Source organism: Cavia porcellus, unplaced genomic scaffold (genome assembly GCF_034190915.1).
Source record: "Cavia porcellus strain 051 isolate PalLab524CR breed Dunkin Hartley unplaced genomic scaffold, mCavPor4.1 scaffold_6, whole genome shotgun sequence".
NCBI lineage: Eukaryota > Metazoa > Chordata > Mammalia > Rodentia > Caviidae > Cavia > Cavia porcellus.
In genome coordinates this window covers 62,258,954-62,280,798 of record NW_026947489.1, presented here as the reverse complement: position 1 = coordinate 62,280,798, position 21,845 = coordinate 62,258,954, and the positions used below count along the sequence as shown (strand labels likewise).

Sequence of the window (21,845 nt, the reverse complement as noted above, 5' to 3'; positions counted from 1 at the left end):
AAGATTTAACTGTTACATGCAGTGTGATCAAAAGTGTGCTAAATGAGAATGACAGGATAAATGTGTTCAAAGTGTGAGGTTCAAAGTATTTTTAAAGAGAACCAATGGCAATGTGCTTTGCAATAAATTTTAATGTAAACATTCATGGAATATTTTGATCACACTTCATAGACTGGAACACTATGCAGCCATTAAACTGATAACACTCTACCCAAATCACATGAAAATGTAAGAGATACATTGTTAAATGAAAAAGAAGGAAGGAAGGTGTCAGTGTGAATGACCTCCTGCTTCTGTAAAAAGAACTTGTGTTGGGGACAGGTCTATTTCATGGGGACCAGGTGCCCTGAGCAGAACTCGTAAGTGGACCTTACAGGACCCTCTGCAGGCTTGGTGATGGAGCTTGTGAGTTGCCGTCCCCTGTGAAGGGGAAACCCCACCTGAGGAGACCTGCAGGAAGGATGCACTGGGAGAAAGCAATGGTTACAAACAGCAGCTGGACACTGGGTGCTGCTGGGCAGGGAGCGCTACTTGGAGCCTCCTCACAGTGTCACCCCATGAAGCCAGCTGGCCTGGAGGGCCATGCAGCAGCAAGTCTGGAAAATGTAGAATGGGTGCAGTGCTCCAGTGAAGGGACCTTGGAAAAAGCTGATAGCATGGGCCAAGGAGGCAGCACCAAGCCAAGGAGTTCACAGGCCAAGTCCAGCTCCCCTCAGCTCTGCTATAGCTCTGGTGTAGCATCTGGAGCATGGGGCCTCACAGTTGACTTTCTTCAGAGCTCTGTCCTCAGGAGCTCAGGGTGCTGGACAGTAAGCCTGGCCCACTCCTGGCTCTTCTTCCTAGAGTATGACTCAGGTAAACCTGAGAGAACCACAGCCTTGGAGAGGAGCTCTGTGTAGCTCCATATCCTGCCAGATGGCCATTCTCTTCTGGCCACAGCAAATGCAATACTAGAAGTGGCCAGGGTACAGAGAGTACTTTTCTGCGGTTTCTCCTAGGAAGGAAAAGAATCACCCTCTATAATAAATGATCTTGGACCTGACTGTGAGGTCCCCACTGTAGTTGGCTCACCTCAGCTGGTCCAGACAGAGGCCTGAGCCACTTTTCTTCCCACACTCAAATAGGGCCCCTCTCTAATTCCTCTCTCCTTGTCTCTCATCTTCTTGCTAACATTTTAACATCCTTCTGTGCCTTCAATACCCAGCACACAGAGGAGACACAACCAGGGGATGGTGAAGTGATGTTCAGGCCATGTTCTCCCTCCATCTGGGCAATGAAATGATTCCCATCTTGTTCACCATGGCTTTTCTCACACACACCATATGATACCCAGTGGTGTACCCATTCCAGTAGTAGGCCTCTGGGAAGATGTCTTACTCAAATGGTGTCCTTGGGAGGAGCCTGGCTGCTCATGTGCAGACGGCACAGTCCCAGAGGACATGGTGGTTGGAGGTATTTAAATCCCCATGGAACAGTGTCATCATTTAGATCTAAAATGTCCCCTAGGGGCTGAAGATTTAGCTCAGCAGCGTAAGTGCCTCCCTTGTAAGCACACAGTCGTGAATTCAATCCTCAGTACCAAAAAATAAAACAAACAACAAAGAGCATAGTAAAATGTCCCCTAGAAGTCTCTTGCAGTTGCAAAGTGATTGGATCATGGAGTATCATAGTCACCAGTGGATCTGTCCACTCATGAGCTCAGTAGCTGAGTGTGCTGGTCAGAGGTAGGACCTGATTGGAGATGGGTCAGTGGGTCAGGATCTGAAGGAGGGTTCTTGTCCCTGTGCCTCCCTTTGCTCTCTGCTTCCTAACCTGGAGCCCTCAGCCAGGCCCCTTCCATCATGCTGCTTCTGCCTTGGAGCCCACCATAGACGGAACTCACGCAGGAAAGTAAGCCCCTCCTCCCTCAAATTGTGGGTGTTGTGCCTGCACCCCAGCAACAGGAAAGGAGCAAGTATGAATGGTAAGGTTTTCAGCCTGGTCGGGTAGGAAGAAAGTTGTTCTGGCCCTGCTGCTGGTGGGAGATGCTGTGATTCCATCCAGCTCAGCTCCCTGACACTACTGGGCCTTCCTGCACAGCCTTGGGGTCTCAGGAGCTCTGTGGAGGAGCCTCTTGGGTGGCGGGTGGAGGGTGCCTGTGGCACTATCCATGGCAGCTGGGTCACTTCTCCAGCACATCCAGCTGGCAGGCACTCGAGCCTTCACACTGCTGCGTGGCTCTCACCATGGCTTCTCTCACAGCAAAGGGCCAGCCCTTCCAGGAGACCCCACGAGAGCTGGGTTTTCCACCCTGCATTTAGGGTCGGCTCAAGCTGGAAGAAGGCCTTCAGCTCTGAACGCTAAGCCAACATAATGCACATACTCATGTTTTTAATTAGAACAATGAGGAACTGAGTTTTATGACTTCCACTTTACCTAGGATTGGCTCGCTGGGCTCCTGACTGTCTCTACCCCATTAATTAAGTCTCCAACACTATTACCCAAAAGATGCCCCTTCTGCCACAGCATGGTGCAAATCAATAAGAAGTAAGCAGTGATTCTTTTGAAATGGAAACATAATTTTGAATTTTTAAATTCAGATTTTTTTATTAAAAATGTGATGGGGTAGGGATGTAGCTCAGAAGTGCAGCACCTGCCTGGCAAGCCTAAAGCACTGAGTTTGATACCTGGTATCAAAAATACAAAAAAAAAAAAATGGTCTGGATACACAGTGGAACACTATTCAGTCATTAAAGAGCTGGTGATCACATCATTTGCAGCAACATAGATGGTTCTGAAGCAAAACATCACTGAAACAGGCTTAGAAAGACAGGTGCGTCAGGGTCACTTCCTGGGGAACTGGAATCTATGAGTTGATCACAAAAGCAAAGAGGAGGGAGGTGGCGGCCAGCAGCTGGGGAGGAGAGGATGTGAACTTTTGGTTGGAAGGGAGGAGTATGTCCCAGGGAGCTATCACACAGCCAGGCATCTGTACTTAATAATGTGTATTTCAAAATACTACAGGAGTAAAACTTAACTAATCTCATCCCAAAGAAGTGGTAAATACTTGAGGTGGTGGATATGCTCATTAGTGTGTACAGTGACACCACTTTTACCCCAAAAATACATAAAGTTATTTTTGTCACTTAATTGAAATAAAGCTTTTAAAAGTGCACAGCACTTGAATTATTCAAATATTTTCTAGCACAGACCTTGTTGTTTCACCAAAATTAATTAAATGAGTGCCCAGGCTGCTGTTGGAGACACTGCTGTTTGCGCTTCTCAGAAGTAGCCTGCAGGATAGTTGTCTGATTGTGGATTTCCTCCCTGCTAATGTCTGACCACAGCCACTGCCTCTGTGAGCCGCGTGGGCTATATGCCCTCACACTCTGCTTCTCCTTCCAGCCTGCCCTGGCATCTGGGACAACCTCACATGCTGGCACGCTGCGGACCTGGGGGAGACAGTCACCGTGCCCTGCCCTACGGTGTTCAGCAACTTCTACACCAAGCCAGGTATGTCATGTGTGCTGACTCCTGCCCCCGGAGTTTGCATCTGAGGGTCGGTTTTTCCCTCTCTTCCTGTGGCCACTTCTGGCCCCTTCTGCTACGAAGTGCAGCCAGAGAACAGCATGGCTGTGCTGGGATGAGCACTGACTTTGGAGAGCAGGAGGACACCATCCACTTGATGCAGCCTGAGATACAACCTGAGATGCACTTAGAGAGTCACCATCAAAACTGCTTTCGGGGTAGTGGGAAAAGTGGCAAAGATTCCAGTGGCCTCTGCAGAGAAGAACTGCCATAAACCTGAGAGAATGTTCCCTGGATCTTCTTTTTTTTTTTGGGGGGGGGGGGATGATTGAATTCAGTACCATATGCTTGCCAGGCAGGCACTGTGCCAAGCTACCTCCCAGCCCTGTGCCCTGGGTTGTGAGGGAAGAGGGAAGAATCAGCTCCTGAAGCTCTGACACTGGCAGGAGAATCTCTAGGCTGAGCTTTCCTCTTTTGGGTGGTGGCCAGGTTGCGGCACTGACCCTACTGTCCTCTGCCCCACTTCCCCAGATCTTTGGATGTTACCTCAAGTTTGCATCTTCTGAGTCTGCAGTCTCAGACATCGCCCAGACCCCTCTTCTGTGCCTGGCTTGCTCTGCACAAGGCACACACGCCACTTGTTTCTGAGATGAGGGTTTAGTTTTTGTGAGTAGTCCAGATTTTCCTATCATGGAGACATCTATCTGTAAAACTGGAGAATAGAAGATGCATCTAGAAACAGGAAACAGGAAAGCCTGATGCTTGCAGAACTGTGGAGAACTTTATTTTTTTCTGCGTGAGTGCTAGAGGGTGGAAACTTTGAAGCTTGATAATGCTGAACTTTAAAGTTCTAGGAACAGACTGGGATGGGGGAAGGACCCTTGCTCCTTACTTGCAGCAGCTCAAAGATGATGTCACACCTGTGTATGAGTCATCTACAGTGTTGAGTGACCTATCACTTGAGAGAATCTGAACTTTAAAACTCCCACTCAGTCAATGACTGGGTCGTAAATATTCTGAAAAGTTCCAATGCTATTAGCACAGGGCCAGGAAGCAGCCTGGCCCTGTGAACAGCTGTCAAATGTGGCTTGAGAATGAGACACCTCTGGAGGACCATCAAAAAAGTGGTCCCCAGAGAAACTCTGCAGCCTATGGAATCAGGCCTTGGTCTTGCCCCACTCACCACCTTGCCTGACAGGAGTTGGTGGTGAGTTGCCGCTGCAGTAGAATGAGCTTGCTCTCAGTTTTGTCTGATTACTCAAAGCCATGGGCAGGGAAGCAACCACACTGTAAAGAAGTATCAGGACTATGGAGTCAGAAAATCTGTCTCCTACTCAGTAGTCATCTAACCTTCAGGACCTTATTCTTCCATCAGTAAAGTGGGATCAGCAGCACCCACCAACTCTAGCTCCTGAGGTTGCCCCAAAAATAAAGAGGTGATATAAGTGAAGATAATTTGCTAAATCTGATGCTCTGGGTCCTGTGGGCACTGCCCAGAGGAAGCAGAAACTCTGGGGAGGGCACAGAGACTCTGCTTGGGCAGGTTCTTAGGCCTGGTAGGCTCAGGAGGGCTCAAGCCTTTCTTTCTTTGTCTGATTGTGTGGCTACTGGTGAGGACACATTCTTTGGAGACAAAGAGGACACTGCATTTCTGAGCTTAATGTGGAACTTTAGATTTAGGTACAAACAGGCAGATTATGAAATCACAGCTGCCTTTATTTCTTGCAGATAAACCTTAACCCCACAATTCCAGTTGGCAGGAGCTGTTGCTTCTTGGGCAGAGAAGGATCAGAGTTGGGCTGAAGAGAGAAAAACAAGTACCAGGAGCTGTGGCATAATAGGAGAGCATGGGACAGTGCTCAGAGCAGGTCCAGTGAGCAGAGGAGGACTAGTAGCCATAGTGGGTGGCAGGGTCCAACTTGGCCACAGTGATTCATGGTGAAAAAATTCAAAATTACTCTGCTTCAAAATAAAAGCATTCAAAGTTACAGAAGTTAGAATTACAACTTCTTTTTATTGACTTACGACGGGGTATGTCCGCAGGTCTCTACTAAGCCCTTGAAGCAGAAGTGGACAGATGGTATGAGTGGGAAAGCCAAGAAAGAGCTTCTGAGTAGGCAGAGCAGATACTCGCTGCTACAGGATGGTCAGGCCTCGGCCCTGCTGTGTCATTGGTCCTGAGTTGAGTTCCACAGACTCGCAGATAAAATATTTAAACTTTGCTTTCCAGGAAACATAAGCAAAAACTGTACAAGTGATGGATGGTCAGAGACATTCCCAGATTTCATAGATGCATGTGGCTACAGTGACCCCGAGGATGAAAGTAAGGTAGGTTCCGTCCTTGACACCACAGGCCCAGCAGTGTTCCTGTCCCTGTGAGAACATGAAGCTTTCCTTTTCTGAGCAGCATGTGACTGGTGCTGTCAGGGTCTCTGTCTCTGCCCTGTGGCCCAGCATGTGGGAGCTGCTGACCACTACACAATTCAGAGGCCTTGAGAGCCAGTCTTCTTCTGCACCCTTCTGGGTAAGGAGGCCCTGGCAGTAGGCTCCATGTCTGGTTCTGAGCAGACCACCTTCCTGCCATGTGGGTTTCCTCATTCCAGTTAAGACTCCGCCACAGTCTGGGCGATGAGAAGCCCTGAGCCCATGGTAGACTTGACCCAGGGTGAGCACCTTTCATTCAGCCTGGGTCCGTCCTTGGAGAGAGGCATCTGGGCAGGTCCGGCTGACAACTAATCAGAGACTCTCAGTAGAGCTATAGCACTGCCAGCCTGGCTTCCCACAGCGGCTTTCCTGAGGGAACACGCTCTTAACAATCAAGGACGTTCCTGTGTGGAACAGGTCCACCCTCGGCCTGTGCCTCTGCCCAGCTTTGTGAGCACTGCTTCTCCCGGCCTACACCACTGTCAGACTGGTCCTCTTACTGCCAGACAGACCACAATCCCGTCTTAGTCGTCTCACACAGTGCAGTCAGAGTGTGTGGACACACTTCTGCACAAGTGCAGGGCAGTCAAGTGGTTCCAGACACTGGGAAGTACCAGCCTCTCTCACACTGCTCCTCAGCTGCAGAGCATGGGAGGATGCTCAGCCCACCCCTTGGCCTGCAGCAGGTCACACCGCCCTGGCATGGCGCCCTTCCCCACTGGAGCTTTTGGGAATCACTCTGCCTCCTCAACCTCTTCCTTCAAGCTTGCCTTCACTGAAATTTACAATTCAAAGCCAATTATTTTCCTAACAATTACGAAGCCCTAGGAAAGAAAACACTCCATTTTAGTCAATGTGCTGCTAGATAGCAGGCAGTGCTTCCTGCTGTAGGCCACAGTTGTGAGGACGATAAGATTGCCAGCAACAGTACTGAGTGCACAGGGGGAGCCAGATGTTGTTAGCACCATTATCCCAGTCAGGCCAGAGAGCGCCCTCCATCCAGAGAAACAGGCTTAGAGAAGCCTTGTCACTCGTGGCTGCCCGTACTTGTTGTGAGTTTTCTGCTGAAAAGGGCACAGGCCCACAGGGACAGTAGTGTCCTCCACACAGCAGGACACAGTAGGTCTAGCATAGCTGAGAGATCAGCTGAATGTCGGAGCTGGGATCCTCACAGCACCGCATGTGCTCAGGGAATGGATGGGGCTCACTTCACCCTGCAGGCGACTCTTTCCAGAGCCCCAGGATGAGGAAGAGTCTCATGGCCTTCCTGTCCCCACATTGCAAATGGCTGGTGACCTGGCTTTGCTGTATGTGATGCTACTCAGTGAAGATGACTCCCTTGGGAAGGCGCCTTGCTTTTCTCCTCAGGGACCTGAAGGAAGGAATAGCCTCAGTAGGTGTTGTGAGCCTCTTGTGTTGACCTTTCTGTGTCAAGTGTTCAATGTTTCTAAAGGTTGTCACCCACTGGTTATGCAAAGAGCGTGAGTGACCCTGTGCCATGGAGCACAGAAAGCACATACAGCCATTGTGTGATCTCCACTTGGTGATTATAGGAGCACCTGGAATTAGTGTAGTCACACTCTACCACTGAACCAGGGAAATGTGGGCAGATGGAGGAGAACCCAGCTCAGGACCCAGGTTAGCCCTGTTCACATTGATTTTGAATTCAGATCATATTTCCATGGGAGATGTGAGTGGATTCCAGGCTTCCAGGCTGGCCCACTGCTCTGTAGTATTATTTTCACACCAGGAGACCATCCTATGGCATCTCTGAGAAGGCTTTGACTTGGTTCAGTGGCTAATTCTTTAGAAAAAAAGATCAGTAGGCCCTGTTCTGAGGCTCCTGGATTTTGACCCAAGGGAGATGGTAACCAGAGACCTGGGTCGCTGGGTTGCTGACCCTCCTGTGCTGACCCACCTGGACTCAACAGATTATCTTAGGAGGTATGGATTCCCACACAGTGACAGGAGTCCTAGGGCTTCTGGGCTTCAGGAAGAAGACTGCATGTCCAGGAGGGACCACCTGCCATTTTAGGCGCCCCATCTGAGCTTCACCTCACGTTTGACCCTGGTCTGCTGTTGTTCTTGAGAAATGGCAAGACTCCGGTACCAAGAAGTCCTATGGCCATGCCTGTGACCTGTGATAAGCAACTAGAGTACTCAGGGCTATGTGCAGCCTTGAGAGGTGTGGGTCTTATTCACATATGCACATTCTCTGGTGGGCAGCAAGAGTATGTGCTGCTTCTGAACCAGGCAGGCCTGGCAGGCTTGTGCACATGCTCGTGCTTATTCCTGCACAGAAGCTTCTGAACACCCTGAGTAGTCCACAGGGCTGAGGCAGGAGCAAGGCACAGAGGCTTCTGAGCACCCTGCATAGTACACAGGGCTGAGGCAGGAGTCCTCTGGCCCAGGAGCAAGGTCCCTTGTGGACCTCCCTGCAGCCTGCGAGGGTAAGTCTCTGGCACTGATTCTCTTGAAGAACTGTTTCTCGTCTTAATTAAACATTTCAGAGGCCCTGTAAATACCATAAATACATATTCCATAATAATGGATTAGAAAGTCAAAATATTTTAAGCTGAAAGAGCAATAAAAAATGTGGCACAAAACCCAAACAGTAATTTTTCTTTCCAAAGGCACTTTCTGCTGCAAACTTTGGACCCTTGAATGTTTCAGGAGCTGGAACTAGACCCAGTGATGCCACTTACCTTAGGGTGAGCACACACTGTCCAAGATTCCCTCCATTCCATCTGTCAGCCCCTCAGCTTGCTCCCAGGATTTAATTGAATTTCCTGCTCACCAACAGCCATACTCTCCCTTACATGCCATTCTTACTGGCTTCAAAATTAATTCATTTGAGGGGAAAAAGTGGTCTCCACTAAAGCTATTGGCTTAGCTGCATACAAAGGAGTCAAAAGGCAAAGATAGTGAATGTCCAGAGTCCCCACAACCCTGAGAGAGGGCACAGGGAGCTAAAGTCATCAAGGTCTAGGCCCTGACCTGTGGATCCCACAGCCTATATCAGATTCTGACCCACCCAGTTAGTTGGGCTCTGTAATCAGCTTCCATGCCCAGCTGTCCTGTTCTGCATGTTCCCAACCTGGAGCTGCCCAGTGTCGCATGTAGAGAAAGTCCTCAGTGCCATTGCACTGCCCTGCTAGGTGGTGCCCACATTTGGAGCTGGAAATAGGCATAGAAAACAGATCAAGAACCACCACAGGTGACCGCAGGCATGATGGGAGAAGATAGAAGCCATGACTGGTGCAAGGTAGAAATTTCTCCTTCTGCCAGGCAGGGCTCAGGCTCCATACACAAACCATCTAGCCACTGGGACAGTTCTGCGTTTCAGCCAGTGGGAGGGAAGACTCATGTCCCACCACAAGATACTGACAGTTGGGAAGCCTGAATCTTGGCCATCAAGGCTGAGTGTCTAATAACCAAGGAAGTCTGGAAAAACTGCAGGTCAAACCTAGACACTAGAAAGCCCCTGCCCATGGCTCGGGGTCCTACTCAAGTTCTCCAGAGATCCTCCTTGCACCCATGTTCTGCACTGAGGTATTGGAAAGAACATATAAACATTCTCCTACCTTCAAGGAGCACAGTTCTGCTTTGGGGAATTAAAGAGTCACCTTGGACACAGTTAAGAGAGCAGATAATTGGGAGCCTTGAGTTGTGGTTGGTGGGGACACAGCAGTTGAACCTCTTATCTCCAGCACTGTGTAACCACAATCCACCCCCGTGGTCAGGTAGCCCCAGACTCAGCCCTGCCAGAACATAGCATAGCAGTGGTGGAGGCCCAGCAGGTTCCCCTGGGCACATCTTCTGTATTATGAAGCCTTTGCCTACGCAGTTCTCTAGTAAAAGCACTTCTACTAAATTTAGCCATGAGCTGTTTGGTATTTCAGCCTTCTCTGTGTCAAGTGGACACATTTCTTCCATATTATGCCATATTCCTAAAAATATGTACACCATTTCCTCTCGATGTCCTGGCCACCATAGCCACTCTTACCCTCTGGCTGCTGTTTTGCATCTCCAAGGCATTTCACCTTGATGGCTCAGCCTCAGAACCAGCCTGACCCCCAACTGCCCCAGGGGTAGGGGGAACACATTTGTCCTGGAGTTGTAAGGAAGCATCCACAGTAACACTCTTTAATATTTGCCACGCAAACTGTGATCAAGATGAGGACCATGTTTGAGCTTGTAACTGAGGCCATGCACCTGGAACTCTGCAAGTACAAGAAGAGGTTTTTCAAGTCCAAAGGAAAAGCAGAATGGGAGGAGGCTAAGGAAGTCTTGCAGATGTCCCATGGCCAGGCACAGGTGATGGGTCTCCAGAGTCCCTAAGTCCTGAAAAAATTAGGAAAGACTGTCCTAAAAATCAGGGGGAGGAAGTGCTAGAGTTAGGAACTGTGTAATCTAGGAAGTAAAAGATTGCTTGGATGAGATGATGTGCAGGAAGCCTTGGTAAGGCTGAGGAGCCACTGTAAAGGGCTTTGTGCTTGGAGGTGTGTGGCCATCAGTAGGTAGCTCCATGGCCATGCCAGGCCTTTCACATGTGGCTTCAAGGTTACAAAAGGTATTTGTACCGAGCACCCTGGCTGCCCTGCTGTGAACCATGAGGAGTGGTCATCTCAGCCAATGTGACCAGGACACCGTGAAAGCCACCATATTGCTCACTGGATCATCACTTTTCACATGACTGATGCAGGGCAGGAGTTCAAAGCGCTGGGGACAAAGAAAGTTCAGACCTACACTGTTGCCTGTCTGGGCGCCAGGTGATCTTTGAAAGGCCTAGGGACCAGGACAAGGGGTTCTGACTGCCTGGGCCCGTTATGTCCTGTGATTTGGGGAACAGATAATTGGGGCAGGGGAAATTGGCAGCCAGTGACAAGCCATCAGTGGGGACGGAGGAAGCTGTAGCCTTTCTGTGTTGGTATTCTCTGTAACACCCTCCGTGGTAAGCAGGCATTGTTTTTGTGTTTGCATGCAATCAAATTTTAAGCCTTTCAAAAATAATGCATTCATAGCAATTTCTTTTTTTGACTGTGGTCTTTGTTGGACAGTGGGGAACTCATTCATCACCTGCATCTCTCTTGTCTTTCGGAAAACCTATTTTGAGGTGAGGTAGTCGCCAGTAATGCCAGGATCCTGTGTATGCCTCAGTGCTGGCTTGTGGTCACTGGAGCTGGCTGAGCTCTGTTACGCTCCCCTCAGCCCTCAATGGGTGGTGGGAGTCCCTATGAGAGGCTACCCAGAATTCAGCCCATCTCCGATAGGAATGCAGTGCTAACTGCCCTGCATCGGATCAAGACTACAGTATGACAACTCCTACAGTGTTTGCGCTGTGTTGAGTATTGTGAGGGATCCAGAGGTGATGTAAAGTGCACAGGAAGACGTGTGCCAGTTCTACGCAGATACTGCACCATTACTCTGGGGACCAGTACACCATGATTCCTGTGTCCTGAGGGTCCGGGGACCAACCCTAGATATCTAGGTATATCCTAGAGACTTTCTTGGCTCCTCCCTTGAGCCACAGAGACAGTTCCAGGTGGGAATAAATGAATCTTGAATCCCCAGCACCTTGAAGACATCCTCAAACCTCAGCAGCTGTGAGCTTTTTACTAAAGGGTGCTTCTCCTTACACATGATCTGTCCAAAAGAATTTTCCTGGAAGATGACTGAGCAGATGGGTTGGATCAACAAATCCACCTCCCGTGAGGGCGTTGCCCATCTGGACAGGAGAAGCGAGGGAGTGCAAGAAGGCTGCCCAGATTCCACTTTGCTGCTTATTAAATATACATAGTTGTGTTTACCTCTTGCTGACTCCAGGAACTTCCAGGATTTTGAGAAGAAATACTTTCTACTTCTTTCCTGCCGCTCACGGCCTCACCCGACCTGACCACACCTCCCAAGGGTTGGAGTGAGTCATGATGGGTGGAGTCTCAAATTCTCTTAGCCCCCTCAGTTCCCTTGGCCAGGAGCCCTGGAGAGGCTGCCCCGACTCCAGTCCCAACCTCCACCTCAACCCTATGCACATTTGTGAACTGAGAGAAGGCAGCTGCTGTTGGCACCACAGTTGGGGGCAGGTGGGCAGTTTGATCTGACATACAGTCCTTGAGGCTGCCCCAGGCCATCAGAGCACCGAGGGCCCCCAGCCTCAGGCTGAGAGCCAGATGTGAACATCTCCCTCTTACTTGCCTTGCAGAGAGTAGTTTGCTGTGTGCTGTAGGGATCTGGTCGGAGAGCTATGGTGGGTGCTGTCCCTTGATGTTACAGGAGTCTTGAGTAAAAGGAGGGTAGACACTTGCACAGAAGTGTCTCAAAGAGCAGTGATGGATCAGGATCCAGAAACGCTCCTCCCTCTGCTGCTCTGAAGAGAAAACTAGCATACTCAGCACCATCCCTCCTCCTGCCCTTGAGTTGCACCCCTGTCAGCAGAGGCCCATGAGTCACAGATCTCAAATTTGCCTCTGTGGCCCTGGGACCCAGCAGACTGCTGCTGAGGCCTTTTACTTAAAAACAGTCCACCCACAGGCTCAGCACAGTCATGGGAGTGGGCTAGACAGGGGGAGACAAAGAAGGTCAGCACTTGTATGTCCGTTTCCTGCAGGACTGACTATGGCCCAGGCAAGGAGTCTGCTTTCTTGCCTGGACAGGCAGCCTGGCTTGTCCATTGGGTGAGGAGTTTTCTTTTCTGTGCTAATCCCCAGATCATCCCCACACTGATCCAGGCAGGGTCCCACAGGCCTCCACCCTCACTGCTGATGCTGTATAAGGAATGCATGCAGGGGGAAGGGTCTCTTGGGCTGCTTTGTGAATCCTGCCATGTGCAACAGAAGTTTTCGAGGCTGTTTGTGAGAGGGAGGAAGACTGCCAGGTTAGACAGCTATTAGCAGCCCTTCTGTTGCAAAATGCTTATCACAGTCCTATCAGTCAGCAGAGGACTTGAACCTATCATTTTAAGATACTAACCACCAAGGTACTCTGGCAATGAGGACTATTGCCATTATTACAAGTTATTAATACTTTTTCGATGTCCAACAGATGTTCATGATGTTTGCCAGTGAGGAAACCTGAAACCAGTCAACAAACAGTTTATAACATGTTTCTCCATAGGAGAGAGGAAGGCAGGAAGACAGGAAAGGAACCCATCCTGCCATCTTAAAACTGTCCCACTAATAAGAAAGCTCAGACTTTCAAAAGCCTTTTGACTGAGAATCTACCCAGTTGTTTCCTGTTTTACACAATGTTACACAATTTTATGTAAATTCCTACATTTCATAATTCCTTAAAATGAGAATGCACAATAAGGAGGGACCAGTAAGGGGAAAGCATAGCTATTCTTCTTTGTTTACAAAAGTGTCCTTTACAAAGCTACCATGAGTTATAGATGTCTTAAGTCAAAAGAGAAGTGTTCTGTAAATCTAGAAAACAAAACATCAAACCCCAGCAATGTTTCAGACAAAAAGTCATGACAGTCCTAATCGCCCTACTTGGCCACTTGGCCCCATGCAGTTAATTCTTCTTTGGCTGCTCCCAGGCAGTGGTCTCCTCACTCTGTCCAGTCCTGTGGTGCTCAGGAATCTGTTGCCCTGTCCAGTGGTATCTCCTGACACACTCAGAGACCTGTACTTGCAAGCATTCTTTGTGTCCTCTAGGATTTTAGCTACTTGAGAAAACATTCAGGAAAGCATCAGAGTAAAATGAAAATGGGATGGCCTGGGCTGGAGATACAGCTCAGCAGCATAAGCACCTGCCTGGCAAGCATAAGGTCCTGAGTTTGATTTCCAGTACAAAAACAAAAAAAATAAAATTGGATGACCAAAGACTTAAAAAGAACTATGGCTAAAGGTTTTATTAATAACATTTTAAGATAATAACTATAATTGTATCCGACAACACTATACGGGAAATATCAGCTTTCTAGGAATTTCTTCCATTTCTGGCATTAATAACATATACCAGATATAACATGAAGATCAGACCCACCTCCATGGCTCAAGGCTTCCCCTGCAATAGCCTACTTAGCCTGACATTTCTCTGTTTTATAAAGAGAGAAAACAAATTCTTTTGAGGTTTTCTAGAACCCTCTGGAAAATTCCAACTTAGCTTAAAATTTTTTTAAAAGTCTCATTTAGTATTAAATTTGGAGTTTTGTTTTGTTTTGTTTCATACCAGGAATCGAACACACAACTTCATGCTTGCCAGGCAGGTGTGTAGCCCAGTGAGCTAAACCCAAGGCTAAAAGTATTTTTAAAAATATCAAAATATGTAAAACATTCAATTGCTTAGAATTATAGGCAGTTATCTGCCTTAAAGTGACAAAGCTTTAAAGGCAAATATAAGAGGCCACAAAGTTGCCGCCCTCCACCCCCGCCACAAAACCCTAGCTCATTAATAGAGAGATATAAATAATCAAAGCCCTGATAAACCAACATGGGGCACAGGAAATTATTTTGATAAAACATAGAATTTTTACTTCCTACTCAGACTACTTAAAGGACCAAGGAAAACGTTTCAAAATCTCTCATCAGGATCAGACCAAAACTGTGCCTTGTTAACAGAGAGAACAAATTGTGTGTTATTTTTTATGTTAATCCTCATTTTAAAGCCCTAATAATTCAGTTTAGGCCAGCTTGAGCATGCAGCAGTGTCTTGCTGTCTCTCTCACCAGCAGTCCATAGGTACTGTCCGCGGTCACATGGGTGTCCCACATCCGCACACCCACCACACAGTGTTTCCGTGTGACCCAGAGCAGTGGGACAGGCCAGGTCTCCTCAGCCTCTGTGCAAAAAGAGAGACACTTACATTTAGCAACTAGCATTTTGGTATTTCACCTTATTTGAACTTACATTGTTTAATCCATTTGTTGTTCATTTTTATTGCTGAAAAGTGACTGTTAACAACAATAAAGGTATAAACTTTTTTGAAGTTAATTAACAATATTCTTATTTACCCAAGATTCCCTAAGTCACAAAAATGTGAGAAACATTTGTTAATTCCTGTTTTTCCAAGAGTTTCAGGAATACTTTATTTACAGAAGTGCCTTTTTTCTTTTAGTCAACTAAATAGAACTGTTAAAAGTAAATCTTGGCAATACCATACAGAGGTGGAAATATCATGCATGCTTAACATCATGCATGCAGAGGTCTAATAGCTCTCACTCCGAGCCATGTGAGAAGCACAGGTCTAATTGCACACTTTACAGAGGTGCCTGAGTTCGCAAAGTCGAGAACACAATCAACTTTCCCCATAACACCAACACTAAACCTGATTGTGGAATTTGATTTGGCTTTCATCTAACTCAGTTCATGACCAGAACTGTGGAAAGAAGTCTGTGAACAGAGGTACTGCTGTGTAAGGAACATCTAGGCTCACCCTGGAAAATGTCATCCTGTCATCCGTTTCCATGGCTCCAGCTCTCTGCCAGGGCTCCCCACCTGCACACTGTCAGGATTCTTTTGGTCTTTTATTTCTTTAAAGTTTTTGTCCTTTTCTGTCCCAGAGAGGTTCAGGATGCCCCCACACCTTGGTGGACCTCATATCAAAACTGAGAGCCTCAAGCAGTTGCAAGTTATCCTACTTGAAACTCACTCAATTTTCCAGAAAGGCACAAGAACCTGGTTCATAGTGAACATTAGGCCAGCTAGGACTTAACTGTCATTTCCCTAAGACACCAGCTGTGAGGGTCCTGCCTCTCGACAATCTGTCAGCGCATGGAGAATGGACACTTCTCCCACTTTCAGACAGCAACCAGAGGCTGGATGGAAGCCACAGGAGCAAAGAGCAAGCTTCACCTGCAATCCCATCAGCTCAGGGACTCTCTGAGTTTGGCTGAGCCTGAAGGAAGCCAATGCTTTAATGATGAAGGTCAGTCCTAGCCTCAGCTTTACTGTTGTTTAATGGGTTAGGAGCAGGGATGCAAGAATCTACAAATGGCATATGTGGGAGTAAATGTTTATTACTGGAACCTGGATTCATCGAAACTTCTCCAAAAGTGGAACTACCAGAGATCACTTGAATGCTGTAGAAGCTCCTGCCCCTGCCCTGCCTTTCAGGCCTAGTGGGTACCTGAATGTTTACGGAATCAAAAGCAATGCAAACTTCAGCTTTCCCTACTTGTCATCATCTTGGTGGTGATGGTTTAAGGAAAAGAAGTTCTCCTGGAAATCTCATCGTAAGAGATATTTATCTTAGTCCATTAACACTGCTACAATGAAATCTGCCTGAGTAACACAATGTTTTTGAAGACTACATGCAGCAGTTCCAAAATATTCTCTGTCTATTCATCAACCTGGAATCAGATTCATTTGGAATCAGGAATTTGTACTAGACTAGAAACAACTAGAAGCCAGAAAGACTTCCCTGCCTGACAGTGAGCCAGTTATCATGTAATCAATGGAGCAGAGGGGTATCTGCACCTGCCAGATTCCTTCAAATAAAGAGCAGGTTAAAAGAGGGCTGGGGAGTTACTCAGTGGCATAAGTGCCTGCCTGGCAAGCACCAGGTTGTGAGTTTAATCCCTGATACAAAAAAAAAAAAAAGAGTTGGTAGTGCGGTGGCTGGCTGGGTGCCTGCCCATTTCTGGAAGCAGCCTTGGTGTTCTGCTGTGTGTACTGCTTGGTGAACACAGGGCCTCCTGACGAGTGGCTGACAGTAAATTTACAGTGATGACCTTTAATTATTAAAAGAATTGACTTTGCTGGGATCTGTCTCCCAGGCAGGATTCATTCCGTACAGTTCTGGAGGCTGAAAATCTAGAACCAGGGTACTGGCAGACTCCAGGTCTGGTGAGGACTCTCCTCACGGACAGCTGTCTCCTTCCTGCATGGCAGAGGGCAAAGATCTCTCAAGGCCTCTCTATGAGGACCTCAGCCAGCCACCTCCCAAAGTTTGCCCCTCATGCCAGCACCACAGGGTGCAGGGCTCAGCATGCCAGCACGGGAGGCCTCACCTCCAGACCATAGCACCTCCACACCATGTCTAACGTATCTCCAATTGTCACCAATTTCATGAACCAAAAAACATATGCTATTATATTTGGCTGATTAGTAGTGAAGCTAAAAGTTTTTTGTGGTTTACTGTTGATTTATTTTTTGCTTCGTTTTGATCTGTTTCCTTTGCCTATTTTCCCATGGGAATGCTTTCCTCTCTCTCATTCATTGTGAGACTGTTTTACCCAGTAAGAACACTATCCTTAGGGCCAGGCTTTAGCTTAAGGGTCATAAACACCTGCCCTGGCAAGTGTGAGGTTGGGAGTTCAATCCCTGGTACAAAAAAAAAAAAAAGAACTATCCTTTCTCTTGCACTTATTTCCCTACCTTGGTCTCAAAGTTTGCTTTGATAGTACAAATAAAAATCCACTTGTCTCTTGTTTTATGAATAATTCCTTTGCTTTAGTATAAAGGGCTTTCTTTAAAAGCAGATACCCATATACCTGTATTTTTCCCCTTTTATTTTATAAAATTTTTACATTAATCTTCTAACACATTTGGAATGTATTTGTATTAACTCTGACAAAGAATAACTGATTTTTTTCGTAGGAATTCAATCAGTTGTCACAGGGTCCCCTTGTCCCCTGTCCTTCCCTCTCTGGAAACCACTGTCTAGCATGGCCAAGCCCACACCCACTGGTTCACCCCAAGACCGCTCTCTAAGCTGTCCCATCTGCCTCTGCCCCAGCCAGAACTTTTTGCCTGTTTTAGCTGTTCACTCTACCAAATAAACCTCCTCAAGATTTCTACCCCCCACCCCAAGCCCTTAACCCAGTGCTGGCAAACCTTTTAGAGCTTTCAGTGATACAAGCAGCCCACTGCTGCACATGTATGAGAAGTTCACCCCCACCTCCTTAGAGCCTGCGACGTAGCAGTGTTGGTGTGAACTTCATCTATGTGTAGGAAGAAAAGCTCTGTCCTGACAGCTGAGTCTTCCTGCAAGAAACCAGGTCTGGCTCAGGGACAAGCTCAGTTTCCTTACTTGAGGGTTGAACATTTTTAAAGTTTACTGCTAAGTATTTTGCATCTGTGTAGTTTGGACAATACCTGGCTAAGCCTGCTTGGTAGTTGTATCATTTTTACTGCCTTTTCTTTTCTGGGTGTGTACCTGCCCATCTGCAAACGGCAGTTTTGCTTGTTCTTTGCCAGTGTGTAAAAAGCCATTATTCTTTATGTTTTATTTTGCGGGTGAAGATTTGGAAAGCATTTTCTAGTAGAAGCAGCAGTGCACATCCCTGACTCTGAAGGAGAATCTCGGGGCAGGCTCTATATGCAGCATCACGGGGCCTTGCACACACGGGTCCTTGCACACACGGCTGTGGGTATTTTTTTCTGAAGAAGTTCCATGCTATCTTTAGACAATCACAAAGCCCCAAAACCCAAAACATTCGAGCACCACCAAGGGTTCACCCTCCAGTGGCACTGCTGGTGCCTTGAAGTCCTAGTGCTGATTGTGGAGTCCTCAGAAATTATAACCTTGCTGACTGCAGAGATGGACAAAGATGGCCACGGTGTTTGGAGACAGTGCCATCTCCATGTCACAGACATGTTGCACACCCGTAAGAGTGTCACTTCTACACATTGGGAGATCCACTTAATTCAGGTATGTGTGTGTAGTTTTGGTTTTTAAAACATAATTCTCACTTGATTTTGTTGTAGCCTAGATTTTTTGAGATTTTTTTTCTTCTGCATTGAAAGTGGTATTAGCTCCAGTTTTTTATTTGCCTTATATGTTTATTGTGTACTTTTGATAGCTGACTTACAGGACTTCATAAATAAAATGTCATGCATTTCCTTAATTTTTTGTTTTGTTCTGGAATAATTTTTACATTTGTTCCTTAGAAGATTGTAGAGCCTACCTGGGTTCAGTAACAGTGTTGCACGTTATATTTCACCAACTTTTAAAAATGTCTTCTCTTTCATTGGTATATGGAGGCTTTCTTTTTTTTTAATTTTATTTTGAAAGTATACAACAGAACAAGACAGAATAAAGCCAACTAAGATCATACAGTGAAATTAGTACAGAACTTCACAGCAGGTTATCGGGATAGCAGTAATAGGTATCACAGTATATTTTGTTATCTTTATAATAGTTGTTCTTTCCATCACATGTATCAAATTGAGATGAAATATAGAACACTATAGAACTTATCAAAACAGAATATTGAATAGAGCAGTACCATTAATCAGAAAAGAGCAAAATAGTAATAAAAATATTTGCCTTCAAAGAGATGTTAGAAGGAAGTCTCCCTTATTTGCTATGTCAACCTCCCAGGAGACACTCAGATTTCTGGTTCCCATTTACTAATAGGCGGTGGGCGGGGGGGGTGGGGAGTGGGACATTTGACTCTTAGCAGGGAGGCAGGCTGGTTGTTTGGTTTCACAGTGTCCTAAGTTCCAACATGGTGTGCATCTCAGGAGCTGCTCCTGGTTCTCCCCCTGGAAGGGCTGCAATCTGCCACACTGCCACCGCTTACCAGGGAGGGGAGGTGCTTGCTTGGTTTCCCAGTGTCCTAAGTTCCAACATGGCACAGATCTCAGGAGCTGCTGCTAGTTCTCCCCCTTGAAGGGCTGCAGTCTATGGAGGCTTTCTTTAACTCTGTCTTGGCATAATGACTTGTTTCCTTAAAGTTTTGACTTTAGCACTTTATTATGCATCACGCTCGTTAGTTAAAATGTGTGAATATGAATAAACAGCTTTAGGTGTTGGTTTCCTGCTATTTTTCTTGTTTTGATATTTCATATACATATCTACATCTCTATTGGCCTCCACACACATGCATGTAAATCTGGCGATTCTCCAGGTTACCCACTAGTAGGTATGCAGTCTTGCTATGTGCTGGCTATGTTTGGAAAATTCCTGATTAACCCAAGTAAATCTAAGCAAACCCATGTCCTCGTGGAGCTCACCCCCAAGAAGCAACTAGCCTAATTCTTTCATGTTCATGTTCTTCAGCAGTTATTCCTTTCTTCATGCTCTGTTTGGCTTGTTTTGTAATTTTATGTCATACTGCTTAATTTTCTTATTTGTTAATAGAGGCATTTAAGGCTTTAATCATGTTGCCGATAACAGTTTTGAAATGGATGGTAATGTTAAAGTTTTCATTTTTCAGATTTTTTTAAATTTAAATTTCATTTTTTATTTTAGTCAGAAACAGGTTGACTGTGTGTCAAGTTTTAACTAATCTCACACTTCGCACTGTATATATTGCACCCTACCTGCTTTAAGGACTCAGTACTTCAGCTCTGGCTCCTGTGGCACTTCTGCCTACACCCCTCCTCTTGCAAGCTGCCCACTCACCAACAAGGCGTGGGGGTGTCACCGAGTTTCAGGATACCTTACATATTATTGATTAACAGCTACCCGAAGACTTGGCTCTGAAAGCCTTTCTTCTGTAGTCTTTGGATCTAAATTAAAGAGAAAACTTTTCCTATCTGTTTAGTGATATTTAGCATTGAGTTCGTACCTGGGAAGGTCCTGTGGACAGAAGGAGCCTGGCTCCGCCCCCCACCCCCCAAACACACACACACACACACACACACACACACACACACACACACACACACCCAGCACCAGGTGGAGGGCGTGGTCTGGGCGGGGCCTCGTCGAGGCTTGGTGTTGGTACCCTGGTCTTCAGGAATGAACTGTACCCAGGCGGGTCCCTGGGAACCCATCCTTGCCTCAGGAGTGCCAGACAGAGGACTTAGCCGGCCCCAGAGACCAAGAGACCTCCTGCAGTGCTACACCTGCCTCCTGGGAGCCTGACCTCTTGTGGCCCTTGCCCTTTGGCAGTTCCCTGGCCCACATCCTCAAGAAGGCCGCCATAGGTTGGCCTGGCTCATCCTCCTCTGTCCTGGAGACCAAGGATCTGGAGTCTGCTCCTCCTACTTGCTTACCCCAGTCCGTTGTGATTCATCTTGTTCTCTTGAAAGCTGATTCAGAAAAGACTTCTGTCCACTTGGGTGTGTTCAGCAGTGCTTGGTGGCTCCTTGGGTTCTGCCATAGAGCATTCTGAAGTAGAGGTTTCCCCAGGCTGCGCCGGGCTCAGGTCTCCAGCTTGCTCTACTCCACAAGGTTCTGGTAGGGTGGTTGTAAGTAATCAAATGAAGCTTTCTTAAATGCCTGACACCAGAATGTGTATCTCAGCTTTTTAGTCCTGTGACCAAACACCTGATACACATAAGTAAAGGAGAGGTTTGTTTCAAAGGTTTCAGCCTTGGTGGGCTGGCTTCAAAGCAAAATCATAGCAGAAGGGCCTCATAGAGAAAGGCTACTCAGCCTATGGCAGCCAGAAGCAGACAGTAGGAAAAGACCAGAGGCACCAGTGTCAAGAATATCCTTTCCAGAGTAAGCCCCCAGTGACCAACTACCTGCGCCAGGCCTTACCTCCCAAGAGTGCACTCAGCTCTGACCTCGTCAGTTGATTCATCTCTTGGTAAAGTTAGTATCCCCAGGAACTAATCACCTTCCAAAAGTACCACTGCTAAACATATGAGCCTTCTGAGGCACATTTTTGTTCCAAACCATAACAATGTATACACTCTAAGCCAGCCTTGAGGAACTAATATTTGAAATGTGGATGTTCCTATTTTTTTAGTGGATGCAAAAATTTGAGTTTTGCAAATTTTAACTCATACCTACATCAATTTCTAGCTCATGTGTCCTGGGATAATCCTCAGAATAAAGTTCTTATGGTGAAGAAAAGCCTGTAGTTTGGCTTATCAGTTGCTGTACTTCCCAGAACACTTTGCAGTGTCTGGATTAAGTTAAGCTTCCTGTAATGTATTGTATAAATCAAATTAACCAGTGATACCAAACATGTTCAGCAAAGAATACAAATTTCACACACAAAATTGGGAGTGAAAAATACTCTCCCTCCAAAGAGCCAGAGGTTTTCCTTCCAGGGCAGGACACTGCTCCTC

At 46.8% G+C, this 21,845-nt stretch overlaps 1 protein-coding gene across 1 annotated transcript in view; it reads left to right on the top strand.

The window, feature by feature from the left end:
- Vipr2 (vasoactive intestinal peptide receptor 2) overlaps positions 1-21,845 on the top strand; it is a gene marked incomplete at its 5' end in the record, with an annotated part of 52,117 nt that overhangs the window by 7,446 nt on the left and 22,826 nt on the right. Inside the window, 2 exon segments of the mRNA NM_001173121.1 lie at positions 3,385-3,492; positions 5,738-5,835. Of these exon segments, the coding sequence (NP_001166592.1) occupies positions 3,385-3,492; positions 5,738-5,835 (206 nt within the window).